The sequence below is a fragment of the Rousettus aegyptiacus genome, unplaced genomic scaffold, assembly GCF_014176215.1.
Source record: "Rousettus aegyptiacus isolate mRouAeg1 unplaced genomic scaffold, mRouAeg1.p scaffold_m13_p_13, whole genome shotgun sequence".
NCBI classification, from domain to species: domain Eukaryota; kingdom Metazoa; phylum Chordata; class Mammalia; order Chiroptera; family Pteropodidae; genus Rousettus; species Rousettus aegyptiacus.
The window spans coordinates 32,306,864-32,326,353 of record NW_023416288.1 but is presented as its reverse complement, the minus strand read 5'-3'; the positions used below and the strand labels follow the sequence as shown (position 1 = coordinate 32,326,353).

Below are 19,490 nucleotides of genomic sequence, written 5' to 3'. Positions count from 1 at the left end.
TCGAAGCTATATCTCCATCAATAAAGACCTCAGGTCTTTAAGGCTAATGAAAAAATGTCTCCTTTGATTCATCATCACTATGATGACTTTTCAATCTTTTCACTGTTCCGTGGTCTTAATTTCTTAAGTCTTTTAAAAATTAGGGAAAATGGCAGATTTTCATTTAGACCCACCTCATTTTCACAGAATAAATAATGTCTTTGACCTTAATATACTTACTGGTGAACATCAAGTTAAAAAAGTGGCTGGCCGCAGCAAGGACTACGCGATGAGCAGGAATTTTTCTTTCCTGGACCATAAGGATCACATCACACAACGTTTTCTAATCGAGAGAGAAATAGACAAAATTAAAAGGGGGTCGTTGGGCCTCGCTTAGCAAACAGAGAAAACAGGTGCTTGGTCAAATGCTTTATCTCTATTTTCAACTTCAGTTTTGTTTTGTTTTGTTTTGTTTTTTTCCGGCACATAATTTGTTTAGAAGACTTATTTAGGAAGAACTTGCAGAGTTGCTGTCATGAGTTTATTGTATCAGAATCTGGCACTAAGTTTCCCAACAGTCAGGCAAATCTTCATAACTAGCAAAGTAGTCTACTAATCCTTCAGAAAAGCCTTTTTTTTCCTTAAACAAATTCTAAGATATTTCTCATGATGAGATTTTATGGGGACATCAAATGACATAATGGCAGTGTCCTTGAGTTTTTTGAACATAATAATCTTTTTTTTTTTTTTTAAATATCTATCCTTGATAAAATCCAGACTGTTCACTGCATTTCCCAAGAAAGTAGCCTTCATAGATCTAACGTAAAACAGACACAACTAAGCTTACAAAGAGTGGATGAACCAACGTCCATTTAACATTCTTTCCTTATAAATAACACTTCTCCCAAATGCATTTTTGACAGGAGCCAGATAGCAGCCACTTATAAATTGTGATTTATGACCAAGGGCAAAATCATGTCACTCTAGATCTTAAAGGTAGAACTAGATTAAATACTTAAATGCTGGGAAAACAGAACATTAAAGAAAAAAATTTAAAGTTTGTTGGAACCTTTAGAGATGATTTTCAAGTAAAACAATGAGTTTTGTCATATGAAATTTCAATTTCTTAATAAAGTTAAAAATATCATGTACAAACAATGCTCAAAGAAAATTTAGAGCCTATGATATAGTAAGCACTCTTTCAGGCACTGGGAATATGAAGCAAATAATATTTTCTGAGTGAAAAAAATCTATTACTCACAAATCTAAATAATTGCTTATTAGCTCAGAGGATATGGCATTTTGCAAATTTTTAGTATTTTGCTGAAACTACTACTACAGTTTCTGATAGATAAATCACTGCCATTTCCTACTTTATTACTCCATGAATAAAAATTCAAATAAGATGGTAATGCTTAGAACAAGAAAGAAGATGGGCCCCCAAATAATGGGCTAAAGAATGTAAAAAATTTCACTTTACAGCACATCGAAATATTTTTTAAGAAAGCTTATAGACTATTATTTAGAAATTATATGCAGATTACTTATAGTTAAAGCTATTGTTATCCCAACAGTGTCTTGAATTTTTTAATTTTTTTCTCCTTTTATTTGGGGAGGGGATTCAGAGTAGGCATAGCTCTCCAATGCTTTTGCCACTTACCACACCAAAAATACCAGGTAGCAAAAGCAAGCCAACTATTTGGTTACCACCAAAAAAGCTGATCAAGTAACTTAAGACAAAGAACGAGAAAAAGAAAGGGAGGAGGGAGGAAAGGATGGAAAGAAAGGAGAGAGAAAAGGAAAAAGAATGCTCAAAGCAAGCAAATCAGTTAGAGGAGGGACCTATGGCTGCTGATGGGAAGTTCCAGAAAGCATAGAGCTAAACTGAAGTATAATCCCCCAACAGGGGATTTCAGTGGAGCGAATTTAAAGGCACTAAAGGAAGTTAGAGAAATCAGTGAGGTTTAGTATTAGTCTGAGATTAATCTCCAGCTGGAAATTAATGTTGTGTGTGTGTAAGGGGGAAAGGAGGTAGAATGGGAGGAATCTTTCATATCCAAATGGTACATTTATTTGACTGTACTACAACAGATCGGTGGGCTTCGACAAGAGATGGGAGTGACCTCAAGAGAGAGGTCCCTCCTGCTATCAGTCCTCTGGGGAAGAGGTGCATCCACAGATAGGAAATGGGAAGAGACAGAGACCCTGGTAACACGAGAGGTAACAAGTCCTAGGTTGATTGAAGAGAAACCTAAAACAAACAAACAAACAAAACTACCTCTTGAACAATATGTGTTCACTGGATAAAACAAGAAAAATAAATCTTGCAATTTCTCTGTTTATGTCCCCCCATATTAGTCATACTTTCGTATTTATTATTTTCAGCTCTTGAATCTTCAGTCTCTTATAAACAGCATAGATTTTTGTGTGACTGACTCTAAAGTTAGCACCATTGAAGATTATTTTTAGTAGGGTTTAGTTTAATCCTTCATATTTATTACTGATTACTTACGTTTCACCTTACATATGCCACATTTTTTACGCTATTTATTAAGCTTCCTTATCTTTTTTCTTTAATTGCCAGTTGCTGTTTTGGTCATCTTTTCTTTGTACTTTTTTCTTCTTTAGGGGACTTACTTATAAATCTGTCAAATATTTGCAAACTGAATTCAGCTGAGTATTAGTCAAATATTGTTCTAGGAATGCAAGAGGCATTCAAGAAAAATAAATCTATTAATGTAATTCATCGCACTGACAGAGAAAAACTTCCTGCAGAAAAACTGCTAAGATGGCACAAGGATTTGATAAAATTTTTAATTTGATAAAATTAAAAATTCATTCCCTGAGGACTCTTTAATAAAGAAAATGACATGTCTGTAAACTGAAAGTCATTCATCAGAAATCAAAAGCAAACATCACATTTAATGGTGTAGCAGGAGAGGCATTCTCGTTTAGAGTTTGAAACAAGATATACATATCACTACTATTATTCAACATTGTTCTGGAAATTTTAGCCAAATCAGTAAAAAAAGAAGATAAATCAACTTAATACTTGCAGAACTAATATGAAAAGTCAGTAAAAGGGCTGGCTAGATACAAATAAGAAATATGAAAAAGCAATTAGCTAATCTACATATCCCATAAAGAAATACGAATGAGGAAAAACCCAAGTCACATCAGCAAGAAAATACTTAAATGTTGAGAAATAAACCTAAGAAATATGAAGGATCTACATTATGTGGGAATTTGGTATATGATAAAGATACAATTTCAAAAATGTGGTGTGAAGATACAGACGATGTTTAGGGCAGTAAAACAATTCTGTATGATACTGTAACAGCGGATACATGTTATTACACATTTGTTAAAACTCATAGAATGTACAGCACAAAAAGTGAACCCTAATGTAAACTATGACTAATTATAATGTAACAATATTGGGTCTTCAATTGTAACAAATGCACCGCACTGATGCAGGATGTTAATAATAGAGGAAACTGTGGGAGTGAGGGGGAAGGGATTAATGCCAACTCTCTGTGCTTTCTTTCTGTTTGATTTTTCTGTAAACCTCAAACTGCTCCAAAAAAATAAGGTCTGTTAATTTAAAAAATGTAATGAGAGATGAGATCATTGAAAAAAAATATGGTACTGGGATAACTGTTATACTTCTGGAGAAACATTAGATTTCTGGCTATTACTGTACTTCCTCTTCCTCTGGGGAAGGTAGTCTCAGTGCCTTTCTCCATCCATCATTTGTGGAAGATGAGAACAGGGTGGGCAAAAGTGTGATAGAGGTCACAGAGCCAGGCCTCCTAGTTCATTCTTCTTCCACAAATCTGCCCTCAAAGTGGAACGTAACTCCTTGGGGGAAGGCTTGTCCCCAGAGCAGGAGAGGGCTGACAAGTCCCATTCTTCAGCTGCTCTGCCTCAGATGGATGGGTAAATTTAATTCAGGGGAGAAAAAATTCAATTTGATGCTCAGGTTCAAGCCATGTTCTCCAGTCTGTTGTTATTGTTAACTTATCTGTTTCCTGTGCTGACTTCTCAAATGTTTAGAACCAGCAGTGGAAGAGGGCCCCTCAAGCCCATACACACAGATGCTCACAGCACCAGAGAGGGAGCAGAAACTTGGGTGCTGCTTTAGTGCCTGCAAGTATTAGGGATGTTTGAGGAAAGAGTCCTTTGGTTAGGAAAGACTCACCTCAAAACAGGCAAGCATTTCAGGCATGCGTTGGTGCAATGAACTTTTGCTATTTACGAATGTGCCAGAAAGAACTGCAGAAGGCAACTGTAGGTTCCGCACAAGCTCCATAGGACTGTAAGAGGCTGCAGCTGGCGTTGGTAGGCGGCATGCGATCAGCCATCCCAAATTCTACTCTCCATTGTCTCTCAAGGAGAGGACTGAGGGATGACTAACCGTTGGATTTACACAGCTGGTCGATGAGGTTCTGCAATCAGGCCCTCCCTGCATGATTTCGGGTTGGCCTTGGGTATAAATGCCTGAGCAGATGACAGATTCAACTATAGTTGAATATAGTTGGGTGGTGAATTTAAGTCACTGAAAAGGTAAAGGGAAATGGAGTCCTTACATGGGGGTAAATCATCTTCTTGGACTGAGATACTAGAAAAAGTCTCAACAAAGCCACAATAAACCCAAAGGCTAAGAGAAAACTTAAAATGGCCTCTTTAGGAATCATGTTTGTTCAGAAAAGAAAAATAGCATCGGACTTAAAAATACATATCATCACAAAAAGACAAGTAGGAAAATGAAAAAAAAAAAAAAAAGGAAGACACCTACATTAATAGAGGAAAAAACGGAATTTCCATCCTCAAGGGAAGCGTGAGATGAGTTAGGTCAAACAGCTTTGAAAGAGAAAGGGAACACACTTTGGTATAATGGCTCTTTAAAGATGGTACTAGTGTTGTGGTGTGATCAAATCTAAGACCCATGGAGCCAACTGAGATGAATTATTAATCAGCCTTAATTAGCCAGCCTGCAACTGACTGACTCTCCACCACACAGGGTCAGAGAATCAGCCCCGCAGCTTATAAAGCCTAAAACCACATCAAACAAGCAAGCGGGTTTACAGAAGCAAAAGATGGCCATTAGCATATCTTTGCACAAGACATCTCCTAGAACCACGCCCTGGTTAACATTAAACAAGATTACAGGAGTGGAAGTTGGCCACTTGAAAATTTTCCATCCTTTACACTAGGAAAGGAAGAGTTATTTTTACTATTTATTCCAGGAAGGTGATAATGGATCAAAGAGATGGCATGGAGGAAGAGAAGATTAAAATGGCTGTCTCAGAAAGAGCCAGTCCCTAGGAAAGTTTTGTAAGATTCCTCCTAAAGCTAAAGGTAAAAAATCAAAAATAATTAGAGGACTACCCTTAAAGACTGGGACAGTTGTAATAGGTGATTATAGTGAGTTCAGACGGATTCGAAAGGTAAGAGTAAGATCAGCAATAGACTATTTCATGAATTTGTTAAGTAATTTGCAAGGTCCTATGGGTGGGGAGACGGAAATGGTGCGGGCCGCAGGGGGACTATCTGGGAAGTCTGCAGAAATAAGACGCTGAGGGAAGAGTACTGGGTCCCACTGAAGAGAAGCCAAGTAACTCAGACACGGTCCAGGCCTAAGTTAGATGCCGGACTTCCTCATAACTGGAATTACCTTACTGCGACTGGTTAGGAGCGGCAGTAACTGAATCAACTTGTTCTTTCAAATAATCAACACACATTTTCTTCACAGGCTCAATCTGGTACCGGTTTGCTGCATCTCATAAAGATTGAGCATTGTTGCTATTCACAGAAATTCTGCAAATAAGTTAATGTGAATATTAATTTCCTACATTTAAAAAATAATGCTTCTGTAGAATGTATCCTAATAGCTCCTGAAATTAAGCAAAAAAAAAAAAAAAATTAAACTTTTCAGTCCTTGAATCAGTCTTGAATACACAGACCTCTTATTTTTATCTATGGCAAAATCTACAAAAGAAAGGCACTAGAGGAAGAAGTATATTAGCCAAACAAACACCTGGGCCCAAAATGAAAAGCACAGGAAAAGGAAGGAAGGTATTCTGATCTAAACGAAGATGTTAGCTCTACATGACAGACAGGAAAATAGTCAACTGAAGCAGGTTAACAACTCAGTTGGGGCTGCCTAGAAAGAACAAAGGGACATGGCCTATTTTGACACAAGTTGGTACCTGAAGGAATGCACCTTCTACCACCAAGTTTCCAAGGCCTGGAAAAATCAAATAACGAGGAAAGCAAGGTTTTGAGGAGCCCATTGCAAGGCATATTGGTCTCTATGGGGACCACAGGCCTCAGAGCAATCTGCTAAAGGTCATTCTCCAGGTGAGACACATAGAGCAGAAAAAAAAGACTCTAAAAGATAGGATTAATTGATATAAACAATTTAACAGCAAGACAGATCAAAACGGGGTCACAGGGATGCAGATCAGAAGGGTTAGAACTGCAGAGAATGCACGGCCACAAACTCTGTTCCTTGCCTGCTACAAATGTGACTTGCTCTTCTCTCAAGAGGGAAGACTTTGTCACTAGGCAGAACTCAATCATTTTAGCACTGGTAAGCCAGGAACACAGGGTAAGAAAAAGAAATAAAAATTAAGCCTTAAATAAATGTGCAGGATAAACAACAGGGCAAAAAGGGAAACTCCAGGAGACCCAGCAGCTGAGTAAATCCCCCTGGCAAATGTGTAACATTTTGCCCAAGAAAAATAGTATGTCCTATGCCAGTGAAGCATTATTATGCAGAGATGACAAGTCCCTTCTCTCTATGGTAAACGCAGTGTCCCTATTAGCTTCTTGATAAGTGAGTCTTCCCAGATGGATTTAGTCTTAGGGTCTGTCAATTAGACTGGCAACTTGTCAATACCAAAAGCCAAGAGGTTTTCTTTTGTTTTCTTTGATAATTCTGTTCCCCCAGAAACTGGAGTTTCTGTTCTGCTTTAGGCTGGGAACAATAACGTGGGTGAGGACTATATAATAATGCGTCAACATCTGCACTATTAGAGAGACAGGAGATCTGCTTGAACCTTTTCAGGTTTGTGGAGGTGGGGATCATGCTGTGCTTAAGAGTCCTATGGTCCCTTTGACATACTGAAAACAAGTAGTACCCACTACCCTTGAGTTGGAGAAATTCAGCTTTGAGGTGCTAAACTAAATCTATTCTAATGGAAGACAGTCCACACTGCACTTGCTGAAGAAGCTATCCCGACTCTACCCAAACACTTAAGCTAACGCCTTACACTGAGACTCGGCAGTATAAAAAGCCAGGGGGAGCAGACGATTGCAATTGCTTTCATTTTAATTTACAGAGAGATCAGAGATGTGGGAATTTAATAATATGAGGGTTCATTAGAGTCAAATTTGGGGGATTTTATATTGCTAGTATGGAATTACAGAAAGTACTTTAAGATGTCACATGGTTCACTGGAGACAATCTAGAATGGTGTGTATGAATGACATCATGGTTGAGAAAAATTTGAGATGGGAAATGGAAGTGAACTTTCAATCTGGAGTTAACTATATAGATATCTTGTCATTTCAAAGCTATCTGGAGCAAAACTTAGATTTCTAAACTGGTCTTTAGAGAATACACGAAAGAACAGTTACTGATAGAGGATGCCTCATCAGCATTTAAGACAGAGCAATGCATTCCCTGTGCCAGTAAACAGAAAACCAAAAAGACAAAGTAAACTTGGAAATAAGAACTTACAGCTAGCTACTTCTGTTGGGACAGAGATGGGGCTTTGGGTTCTGAATTCTACCATTCAGCCCTCTGAGGTTCTCAACTCAGGGTGTTTACATAAGGATCAACATCCAAATGAGATACAATAGAACATAATAATATTGACAGCCGGGCAAGTACTTGGTGATCCCCCATATGCAGGGCTTCTCTAGTAAAATAAAATTGAAAAATGAGGCTTTGTTTGAGAAGCCAACATAGGCCTTTCTACTCACCTGTGCATACCCCAATAACCTAAATTTTGAAATCTGCATATTTATACATCCTGCAAGGAAAAAAAAAAAAGATGGCTGCTGGGTTCAAATCTACTTGATGGAGTCCACCACAAAACATACCTTACCTGTTCTGCTTAGAAGATAGAGACTTTAAGTAGAAGTGAGTCTCAATGGAGTAACCTCACCATTAATAAAACAGCAATGTCTTAAGTTCTAACTTAACTAGATAGAAACTTCTCTCTCATTGGACAAAAAAGAAGAGAGATACGAGCTCGAGAGGCCTTATTTCCTTTCCTCTGGGTGAGGTGATTGTCAGAAATGTTCACACTCCCAATTCTCAGTTCCTCTGCCCACTGTTTTCAACACTACACAGAGACAGAGACAGACAGAGACCAAGACACACAGACACACACACACACTCAGTACATTCTCCTTTCAGGGAAAAGTCTTATATTAGTGGTTTTCTTTTTTTTTTTTTCTTTAAGCAGCAGAATCCATTTTCAAATGATCTGATTTCATAGAATTTATACAGACAGAATGGTTTCTCTGTAGCCACAACTTGCCTAGCAACCAAGGGATAGAAGAGGCTCCCCTCACTATGATGCTTAATGATTCACTTACGAAAATTTGTTTCTAATCTCAGCAAGCAGTTTTTTTTTGTAGGTAGGTTCTGCTAGAGATTTGGGAACCCAAGAAAGAATGATTCAACCAAGTGATATAACAATGTTTCCATGGAACTGGAAGTTGCAACTAAAACCTGGTCATTTTGGCCTTCTCACGTCACTGGGTAAAAAGAACAAAAGTTATTACATTTGGCTAGGGGCCTGACCCTGGCCATCTGTGGAGGGGAGGACGACTGGAGCTCAGTGGATCCTCTTGGGTACCTTCTGGTTGTTGGGAGACACAGTACTCTATGAATTCCTATGTGTCTTCCTGGACATGCCAAGAATGCAAGGCCCTGCCACTCTTTACCCGGGCCACTATATCTCAGGGTTGTTTTGACAGCGAGTGACTGTAAGAGACTGAGATAATGTCTCACCTCCTGGATAAAGACCAGGTTTGTTTATGGCTTGCTATAAAAATGGCAGATTCCTTAAGCTCAGTGTTCATTCCTTAGCTGCAACACAAACCCACTGTGTATATGTCCACCATGTCACCTTCGTAGTATTTGTGGGGCAAAGGGAATGGAGACACACATTCTGACACTCGTGATGCTGTGCTGTGAGTAATCAAGTCTGTTGTCTCTGATGTAGGAGTCTCACATCTTCTGCCAACATCCATTAACTAGCAACAGGCTAAGCAGGTTTAAGCAGCATAAAACTGAATCCCAGACTCAACTCTGGTACTGCCAAATCTAGTGGTAAATGTTAATGAAAGACTAAAGTAACTCTCTACAGGCAAGACCAAAGGCTCAAGATGCCTAGGACTAAAGGATCAGGTCACTCCATCAGATAAAGAACCTTGGGGAGTTAGCTAAAGACAAAGAAAAGCAATAGGCAGTGAAAGAAGTCATAAATAATAAAATAGGAATGAATAAATAATAATAAACAATGAATGTGGCTTCTACTTTTATCTTCATCCTTGTTCTTATATTTACATAAGTTTAACCACTTTCCTTTCTTCTTTTCCATACACAATCACATGAAGAGTTTATTACTTAGCCCTTGAGATCTTGAAATGATTACAGAAGGAATGGATATCACTAAGAGATCCTGAACTTGGGGTTAGATATCATGAGTGAAAAAACTTGATTGGTGACATTTTTTAATTGTAGGAGTGAGACTAAGAACATTCATGTTTGTACTGAACAGGCTAAGGTGTAGACTATAGTGGACATTTGTGGATTCTGGCAATTCAGCATCTAATTTTTCCTGCTTATTAGAACCTCAATCATCCATGTCTGGAAAAATTCCTCATTATGAACTATCTTGGAGAGAGGGCGATTCTGAGTCTGCCTCACATTATTAAAGCGGAAAGTCAGATATTTCTTCTACTCACTCCTTAGCAAAGCCCCAAGCTGGCAAACAATATAAAGACAGCTAATTAGACACCTACTTCCAGGATTTTAAATCTTGAATGATAGATGGAGGGAAAAATCATCTTTATGGCAGCAGCAAGTGATCAAGACTGTTTTTGCATTGTAACCTTGACCCCAGGGTCAGAGAAACCCTGGTTCCTGCTTGTTTGCCATGCCTGCTCATCTTCCAGCCTGTGGTCAATGTTGTATATCTTCGCAATAAATTATTTTTACTTTCTGTTGCTGGTAACAAGGAATCACAGAAGATTCACTGTGATAATAACAATACAAACAGTATTTGTACTACACTGAATAATTTATCAAGAGTTTTCACATTCCTTCTCTCATTATTCCCAACGTCAGTTAGATGGTTTAGTATGATATCATGATCATTGTTGTACAGATAAGAACATAAAAGGCTCAAGCTGTGACCTGCCCAATGTTATACAATTAGTAAGAAGACAGAACTAAGATTCAGACCCAGGTCTGTTTGATTCCAAAGTCCATATTATTTCCACTATAACATGCGGTTTCTCAAAGCAATGAGTGACTAAAGACAACATTACTCAAAGAATTTTATAGAAGACACAAACCTTTTAAAAATAATTGTTCATATGAAAGCTTACAGTATATTAAATTATGATTCCATTGAATTTAATTCAAAGAAAAGGTCTAAGAAAGAACTCAATTCTGGCATACTGTTTTCCAGTAAACTAACATGAGATATATAGAATTTATGACAGCCTAGATGGCATAATTTCAAGACTGTCTCTCTTAAAAATATTAATCAGCTACATTTTTGACAGCTCAATAGAATGTAACTAAATTATATGCTGTATTATGTACTATTTCACTGATGTGAATCCTTGTAGTAGATGCCCACTGGAGTAGCTACCTGACTGACAATTCCCCCTTCTCAAGGAACGGCCTGAATACCTAAAATGGGTCTTTCGAGATCATGTTTGTGCTACATGGCTCTGTTCTCCTTCGTATAGATACTTTATGCAAAGGATTAACATTTAATCAAAACTAGGTCTATCAGATCCTCTCTCTCTAGGATTTGAAACTCTTGAAGAGAAACAGACTGAGAGTAGTTGCCATTGGGGTGTAATGAAAGCAGTGTCCTAAAGAAAGGCTATGGGACTTTGGGACATGTCTCCCTTAAGATGTGCTGCTGTACTCATTCATTCAATACACGTGTGGTGTGTGTCATGAAGGCTGTGTGCACTAGATACTACTGGATTTAGGGGAGGAACATTAATCCCATCCGGGAAAGCCTGGGCCACACAGGAGGTAGGTTCCTCTCTCTGTCCTCACCACTCTGTCTCTCCTCTGTCCTTTAAATTCTGTTTTCCTCCACTATTCCATTAAAACTTTACTTGCTAAAACCTTCCGTTTTCAAACGCTGTGGACACTTTATCTTTTTCAGCCTCCCTATAACATTTGATACTCCTATCTCTTCTTCTTTGTAACTTATACCTTGAGTTCGATGACATTATTACTGGCTATCTTTCTTCTGTCTGCCCCTTAATCTCCAAAACATTCTTTTTCCTATTCTTTAAAATGTTGATGCTCCCCAAAGTTTCATTCTCTGTCCACTTGTCTTCTTACTGTGCCTTCACCCTACAGGTGTTATCAACCGTAATGATGACATCAACTATTAACAAATATTTGAGCACGTATATGGTAGATGTTGGCGTTACAGCACTGAATAAGATAGACACGGTCCCTGCTATAATGGAGCTTAGAGCCCAGTAGTAAAGACACACAACAAACTATAAAGAGTGTATTGCTTTTACAGTGATGAGAAATGCATGAAGAAATTGAGTGTTGTGTAAGGTCTATGAAATAGAGGGCCTTAACGTAATCTAGGGCATTCAAGGAGGAAGTGGCATTAAGGTAAGAACTGAAGCGTGAGTAGGAGGGGACGAGAGGAGAGTCACAGGCACGGGTACAACATTTTAGGCTCTGAAAGGAAGACAGGTGCCTGGAGCGAAATGGCTAAGAGACAGTGGTAGGAGATCTGACTGGGGAAATAAGCTGGTATCAGATCAGACAGGGCTTTGAAGTCCAGGCAGAGGATTAATATTCATCGTATCGTCATAAAAATTAACCTCAAAAAATCTTCCAAAACACCTGCCTGCCATCATACTATTCCCACTTTTTGCAAAAGCTTTCCTCAACCTCCAGCTTCATCTTCTTCTTCCTTCATTTTAGCAGATGACCTCATCTATTTTTCAGAGAAAACAAAAGCCTTTGGGCAGAAACCCCTTCATTCTCCAGATTCCAAATATACCTACCTACCGACCCTCTCCTCCTTCCCACTCTTGTGGAAGAGGAACTGTCTTCCTCCAATGTGAGGTCAATCACCTTGACTTTGGATCTCATCTCAGGAACCATCTAATAATTACCCATTCCATCTCATATATTCAACCTCTACATCTCACTAGTTTTTAAACACACTTACATATCTCCCATTTAAGCAAATAAAACCAAACGACCTTCATTTGACTCTCTCACTTCCTTCAGGACCAAATTTCTCCAAAGAGCTGTCTCGATTTTCTCATAACCTGTTCGCTTCTATTCATGCTAATCTGACTTCTCTGTCTCTCCATCAAAACGACTCTCACTACATTCAACAAACCCCTCTGTGTTGCTATATCTTATGGGCATTTTTAGTTCTAACCTTGCTCTGACTTATCACAGGCTTCAAAATGTGCCATCCTCCTTCTGAAACAATTTCTTCTTCGATTCTCAAAACTCATTATCCTCCTACTCTGGCCATTTCTTTTTTGTGTCCTTTATAAGCTCATCCCCTAGCTTTTATCCTAGACACCTGATTCTCCACAGCTTCAATCAAGAAGTTACCTTCTTTCTGCAGATAATTCATAAATTTACAATTCTAACCCAAGACTCTCCAGACCTGTCGACTCATATACCTCAATGTCTCATGGGCCTCACAAACCACACATACGTAAAACACAAATTACAACCCTTTCCTCAAAGCCTTGATCCTTTTCCAGTTATCACCTCTTTAAGTGATACATTCTAGAACTGCAGAGGTCATAAGTGACACCTTATATTGAATCCCTCGGCGCCCAGTCAACCACCACTATCACAATAGCAATAAAAATAGCCAATATTTACTGAGAACTTACTCATTATTAGGTTGCGTTTTCAATTATCTTATGGTTATCTAATTTAGTCATCACGACCACATATGGTAGTTACCATCACCAAGTCCTATTGATTTTACTCTCTTTTTTTTTCATTGATATTACTGTTGCTGCTACCAACTTAGTCCAAAGGACCACCTCACTGGGCTACTCCTGCAACAACTTCCTGTTTGGTCTGCAAAGCAACTAGTCTGAGAGCTCTCTAATTTATTCACCACAGAGCGTTTTTTTGTCTTTTGTTTTATTTTTTTAAAGAAAAACAGATAATACCCACTGATTCCTCCTCACGCACACACACATTTGACAGAGTTTTTACCCCTAATGTGACTTATGAGGCAATGCACACGTAGGTCTCTGGCTAGTTTTTTCCCAGTTTCATTTGGCACCATCTTTCCCCTTATGTCTGCGCTCCAGCCACACTGGCCTTTAATCAGTCTCTTGTACTTGCCATTCTCTGGTAAGTAGTTCTCCAACTCAGGGCCTCTGCCTAGTTGTTCCCTCCACCTCAGAGGCTCTTCCTGAAGGTGCCTCATTAACACCTACCTTTAGTTCAGCTCTTAGTTCAATTACCACTTACTGAGGAAAACCTTCCTGATGGTCAAATCATCTATCCATATGCCTCAATGTACCCTGTTCTTTTCCTTAATAATACCTACCGCTGTTGCAACTTTACATTTTTGTCTGTGTGTGACTATTTGACTAATATCTCACTCTCTCCCTAGACTATAAACTGCATGAGGACAGAAATTATTAGGTTCTACTCACCATTTCAACTCCAAAATCTAGCAAAATGTCTTGCACACAGTGGGTTCTCAATAAGTATTCATCTGAATGGATGAGTTAGAAAGGCAAACTGAGGTAGGATAATAGTGAGCAAAAAGAGGCAGTGAAAACTTTTTGGTTTTAACAAGGGGGAGAGAGATATTATTTAAAGGGAATACTGAGACTAAGAATGGGTGGATTGGTTTGTTGGTTTAAAAGCTGGAGAGGTTAAAACGTGCCTAAATGCTGATGGCTAGAATCCAGCACAGGAGAAGTTAGAGATGCTCAACAGAGATGGAATAATCAATAGTGTAACTTTTCTGACCAGACTAGTACCGAGGGAGTCAAAGCCCAGGTAAAAGGACTTGGCCTCAGATGGAAAAGAGGCAGCTTCTCAACTGCAGCAGTATAAAGAGAGTAAAAAGGAAAGTGTCAAAACAGGTTTATAAATTTGGTGGTGGAAAGTTAAAAGTTAGATAGTTCCAGACTAATGCCTTCTATTTATTTGTGATGTTGAAAGAAGGCTGATGATGTACTGAAAGTGAGGATACAGAGAAAGGATTCTAATTAGAGGATCACTCGCCAGTACTGACAGCCCAGCTGAAGTCAGGACTTACCTGGCAGAGGACTGCCCGGTAATGGCATATTCTCCAGCTGTGCTTGGAAGTGTTGCACAAAGAAGGTAAACAGTCGTTAATGCTTTTTACTAGATGGATGTGACAAAAGAACAAAGGGTTAAGAAAGCTTGAGACACTGGAAAGAAAGTGAAGAGAAAGTGATAGCTCCTAAGCTGGGCAGACAAAAAGAGAAGACAGAGAGTTAAGAATAGAAAGGTCTGGATGAGGGGAGTTGTCAATGGAGTTATGAGAATAAAGTGAGACAGAGCATGTAAAACACTGTAGAACGGCTCGTAGAGAATAAGTGCTCAAGAAGTGTTCCACGAGGGACCCTAAAGATTAACAACATGTAGTACTTTACTGTCTTGGAGAAGCAGAGCCATTTTAGTGAGCCCAGTTGTCGGCACAGTATTCAATCCTCAAATCAGCCTTGTGGTTCTCTCATATAACTCTCAACAGACCTTTAACATAAGCTTTCAAATTCCAATTACGATTTAACTCATTTAAGGTGAGGGAACTGTAAATGATAGTGGTATTTAGGAAGGTCTCAAAACATCTCTCTCGAATGTTAAGGGTCTTCAGGACTTCAGTAACACAATAGCAACAACTGGATGTGTGCAGTAGTGACTATGACCCAGTCTTGCTTTGCATAGTCCCTTGTAGTGCATCAGGTAATAAAATTAACATAAACAACAAGTTAAGGAAATAAATAAAAAGATGCACAACCCAATTAAATAAGATGCCACTATACACCCACCAGAATGGCTGATGTTATGAAGAGTCAATACCAAGTATTGAAAGGATGTAGAGGAAAAGCCTCTCTCAACACACAGCTGGTGGAAGTGTAAATGGGCAAAACTTTGGAAACTGTATGACCATACCTATTAAAGCTTAATGTAGCATAACCTATGATGACTCAACAACACCACTCTTAGGTATTTCTCAACAGAAGTGTGTACACATGCACATCAAAAGACATGTACAAAAACGTTTGAAATAGTACTATTCTTAATGGTCCCAAACTGGAAATAACCCAAATGTCTATAATGACAGAACGGATAAATTGTGGAATGCTATATACAAGGAGGATGAACCAGAACTCTACACAACAACATAACCTCATAAATGTAATGCTGACTTTAGGAAACCAAGACACAAGAGTATACAAGGTATGATTCCATTTATATAAGCTAACAACAACAAAAAACACCCAAATCTATGGTGAAAGAAGTTAAAATAGTGGTTACCTTTGATGGAGCAGTGACTGAAAAGGGCATCAGGAAGGACCTGGTGTATAATGTTCTATTTCGTGGTGGTGGTGTAGCCACTTTGTAATAATTCATTGAGCTACGCAGTTATGATTTGTATCCTTTTATGTGAATCCTCTACTTCATTGGAAAGTTTACTTAAAAACAAAAGGCTAGAAATGACTTAAAGGATGATGGAGGAAAAGGGTCCATAAGACGCTGAAGTTGCTGGTTCTGCAGAACCTCTTCACCATTATGTATAGGACTGGCTGACTATACATAATATGCTATACATAATATAGTATACATAATATACTATGCTACGAAGAGATAAAATAACCTGAATCATTACATCTAAAATTAGAAAACTAATTAATGGTAGAGTATGAATTGGAATTCAGGTGTTCTAATTTTGCAGTGTTCTCACATTCCAGTAGAAATGTTTCTAGGTACAGATAGAGGTATCCTTGTCAATCATGCATTTATTATCCTGACCTCCAAAGCAATGAAGTCATAAGAAGCAAAAATAGTTACAACAAAAATATTCACAAAAGAACAAGAACACATAAAATTTGTCGTCAGTCCAACATTCCTCCTCTGGCTCAGTCCAGCTTCAATTTCTGTCAATTTCTATCAAGTGACCTTGTCAGTCATTCTTGGTGAGTCTCTCCTGTGTTACGATGTTAAACAGAACAATACAAGTATAATGTAAATCAACTGCAAAGTGAACCTGTGCATCTTGCAAAAGACGCAGGATTCCATGAAGTTGGTAAAAGTGCTTTTAGAGGAATATCTGACTGACATGCAAAGCCACTAACAACAGAAGAATCCAGCATGTTAAGGTCAGTTAACCATTGCGGAAGAGATCCCTGGTTGCCACCCAGCATCCATGTTTCCTTCCTACTCTGTAACGGAATCCTGATTTCAGGAACTGTATTTCTAGTTTGACATTAAATAAACAGACGTTAATATAATCTAGAGCTAGGTTTAAGAAATGGCTATGAATCAATTTTTAAACCCAAGAGCTAAAAATACAGTCTCAGACAATCTCCTCAAGGAAAAAGCTGATGCTGCAGCCCAGCTGCCCCTTATCTATCTAAGAAATGAGGCAACGCTTTACAGTGCTGTAGTCCACGGAGGAAAATGCACATTTTGGGGAGTGGGAGGTTTGTTGGAAAGGAATCTGAGCACTGGAAAACCTGGGTTCAACTGCCATTTACAGGCAGACACTAGTGAAATGCACCAGTGCATTCAAAAGTCAGTGGTGCTATAAATATAAAGGTTTAAAGTAACATGCATGTAACATGTAAACAGATACATGAAAATTACATAAAATATTGAACCCAGACGTTCACAGGTACTTCAGCACAAAGGGCAGGGAAGATTCAAAGGCCTCCCCACAGATATCTACTGCATTCATGCACCACGCACAACGCCAGGCGCTGATGAACAAAGACAAGATCGCAGTGGTCAGAATTCCGTTAAAGAAACCAAAGTTAAAATCTTCATAAAGATCTTAAATTCTTCTTACTGCTGTCCACATTCTCGTCAAAACCACCAGATAAGCAAACCAGGGTTAGCAGTTACGCATACTCACAACCTGCTTTTGTCCTCTTGAAAAACAGGGCCACTGTCACAAAACCGGAACATTCCCACAAAGCTCCTTGGATGCGTGGTTTTCCATGAATAAAGCTTACGAAATGAAAAGGTAACCGAGTGGCTTTTCTATGCTTTATTGGCACAGATGTCATGGGATTTAAAAAGAAATAAATGAAATCTCTCCGGTTTACGTCCCCCGGCGTTAAAAATCCATTCTTTTCCTAACCTACCTTTCGCGGACGCGCCGAAGACTTTCGTTAATGCGCCACACGCCGAAGACAGAACAAAGAGCTGCTCGTAATAACAGAGGCGCACGGTGCCCTTCGAAACACGGCGCGGTATTTATCGGTGACAGTTTCTGCTCTACACTAACGCGTACGGGAGGATTTGCCTTCGACTAGCTCCACCCGGGTACCACGGAAGGGGGCGGGGATCCTTCTTTAAGAGTATCTGGTTTCAGGCCAAGCGGCGCTGCTTGTTGCTTCGGGGGCTTCGGGCTGGGCGGTGCCAATGGGCTTCTTCGCACGCGCTCTCACGACGCCTTCGAACTGCTCGCCGAGGGAGGGATCCTCGCCTCCCAGAGGGAACTAGGGCAGAGCTGTTATACAACGGCCACCCGACGCCGAACGCCGGCCCGAGCAGGCGCCCCGGAATCCGACTCGGGAGTCGCGGCGCCCGCCGCCGAGGAGGCACTTCTGCGCGACAACGGCCCAGCGCGACCCTCCGCGGACAGCTGCTTCGCTTGCGGGCGGAAATGGAAGGGAGGGCGAGGACACAGAAAGAAGGGGGTCGCGACCCCCCCCCCCCGGGCCACCCCCCCTCCCCCCTCCCAGACAGGCCGGCCGTCCCTCCCACTCAGGCGGTACCTGTTTCCGCATGTTATTCATGACGCCCATGAAGCCTGCCAACAATTTGGCTTCTTCTCGAGCAGCAAGTTTCTTCTCCGTCTTCTTCTTGCTGTTCTTCTCCACCGCGGAGGCCGCCATCCTCCTTCGGCTCGGTTCACGCCGCGGGCTGGCCGGCTCGGGCGAGCGGCTGCACGCGGAGGCTTCTGTGTGCCGACCACGGCGGCCGCGACTGCGGCTCCAGCGACCTGCTCCCGAGCCGGGAGGCGGCGTCGCCGGCTGGGCAGCGTCGCGTGCAGAACCGGAGCGGGCGGCGGAGCCTGCGCACTGCGCCCGTGGGGGGGGGCGGGGGGCGGGGTCGCTCCGAGGGGACGGGGCGGGGCCTGGCGTAACCGCCGCGCGCCGCTCCGCGGGACGCCACGCGGGGGCGCCGTCCCCGCCTGCAGGGGGCCCGGCTTTGACTTCGCGCTGATTCGAGGGTTCGCGTGCTCGACCCTTTTGCCCAACACGGATTTTACAAATTTAGGTGACTCAGCGAGATGAGCTTTTTTTGTATCATTGGGCGATAGGACACATTATAGAGTCTCCCATTAGCATAAGCTTCAAAAGAACAGAGCTGGCGCTGTCTTCACTGCAGTGTCAGAGGTTAGGAGACAGTAGGCGCTTAATAAATACTTATCACATACTGAAAGTTAAAGGAATACGTAGACCACAAGATTTGTTTGCTTGGGATTCACAAAGCACAGTCGCATTGGTGCCCCCTTTATGCAGACTGCCTGTCCGCTTAGGCTGGTTTACTCCGCAATGTGTGAAACGAAGATCAGGTGTGTGGGCTTCAGTGAGGCTTCCCCAGGTGTTCTGTGGGAGCACGAAACTCAGTCACAGAACTGATGAAAATGCTTTTGTAACTATAATAATTTTTTTCTTTCTAGTGTATGGTAATATACAGGGTTATTTAAATTTTTACATTATATTCTGAAGTTTTTACAGATCCCTTTAATATGTTTTATGTAAAATAATTTACACCATTGAGGCATCATGCTTTCTCCAGATGAGGACAAACAATATAGTATAATTAATTCAAATGAAAGAGCAAGTGCCATAGAGGCCTTCACTTTTAGAAGAATGAGACACTTATGCCTCTGTGCAGTTTATCTTTTTTCTTTTAATCTAGAGGTTCTCAGATAGTCTTCTATTTTATCTAGTTAATAATTCAAGGTTTTAACGTGGACCCTAACAATAGGAACCTTTTATTC

The 19,490-nt window shown here is 40.3% G+C and overlaps 1 protein-coding gene across 3 annotated transcripts in view; it reads right to left on the bottom strand.

The window, feature by feature from the left end:
- KLHL7 (kelch like family member 7) overlaps positions 1 to 18,530 on the bottom strand; it is a 49,260-nt gene extending 30,730 nt beyond the window's left edge. The window contains exons 1-2 of one of the 3 annotated variants that reach the window (XM_016159582.2): positions 18,256 to 18,530; positions 220 to 322 (exon numbers count right to left, since the gene is read on the bottom strand). In XM_016159582.2, the coding sequence (XP_016015068.1) occupies positions 220 to 322; positions 18,256 to 18,375 (223 nt within the window). In that variant the 5' untranslated portion in view covers positions 18,376 to 18,530. Of the gene's footprint in view, positions 1 to 219; positions 323 to 4,180; positions 4,447 to 17,619; positions 18,093 to 18,255 lie in introns of those variants that run through there. The other 2 variants (XM_016159584.2, XM_016159583.2) reach the window with 2 other exon arrangements.
- Between the last annotated feature and the right edge of the window lie 960 nt (positions 18,531 to 19,490).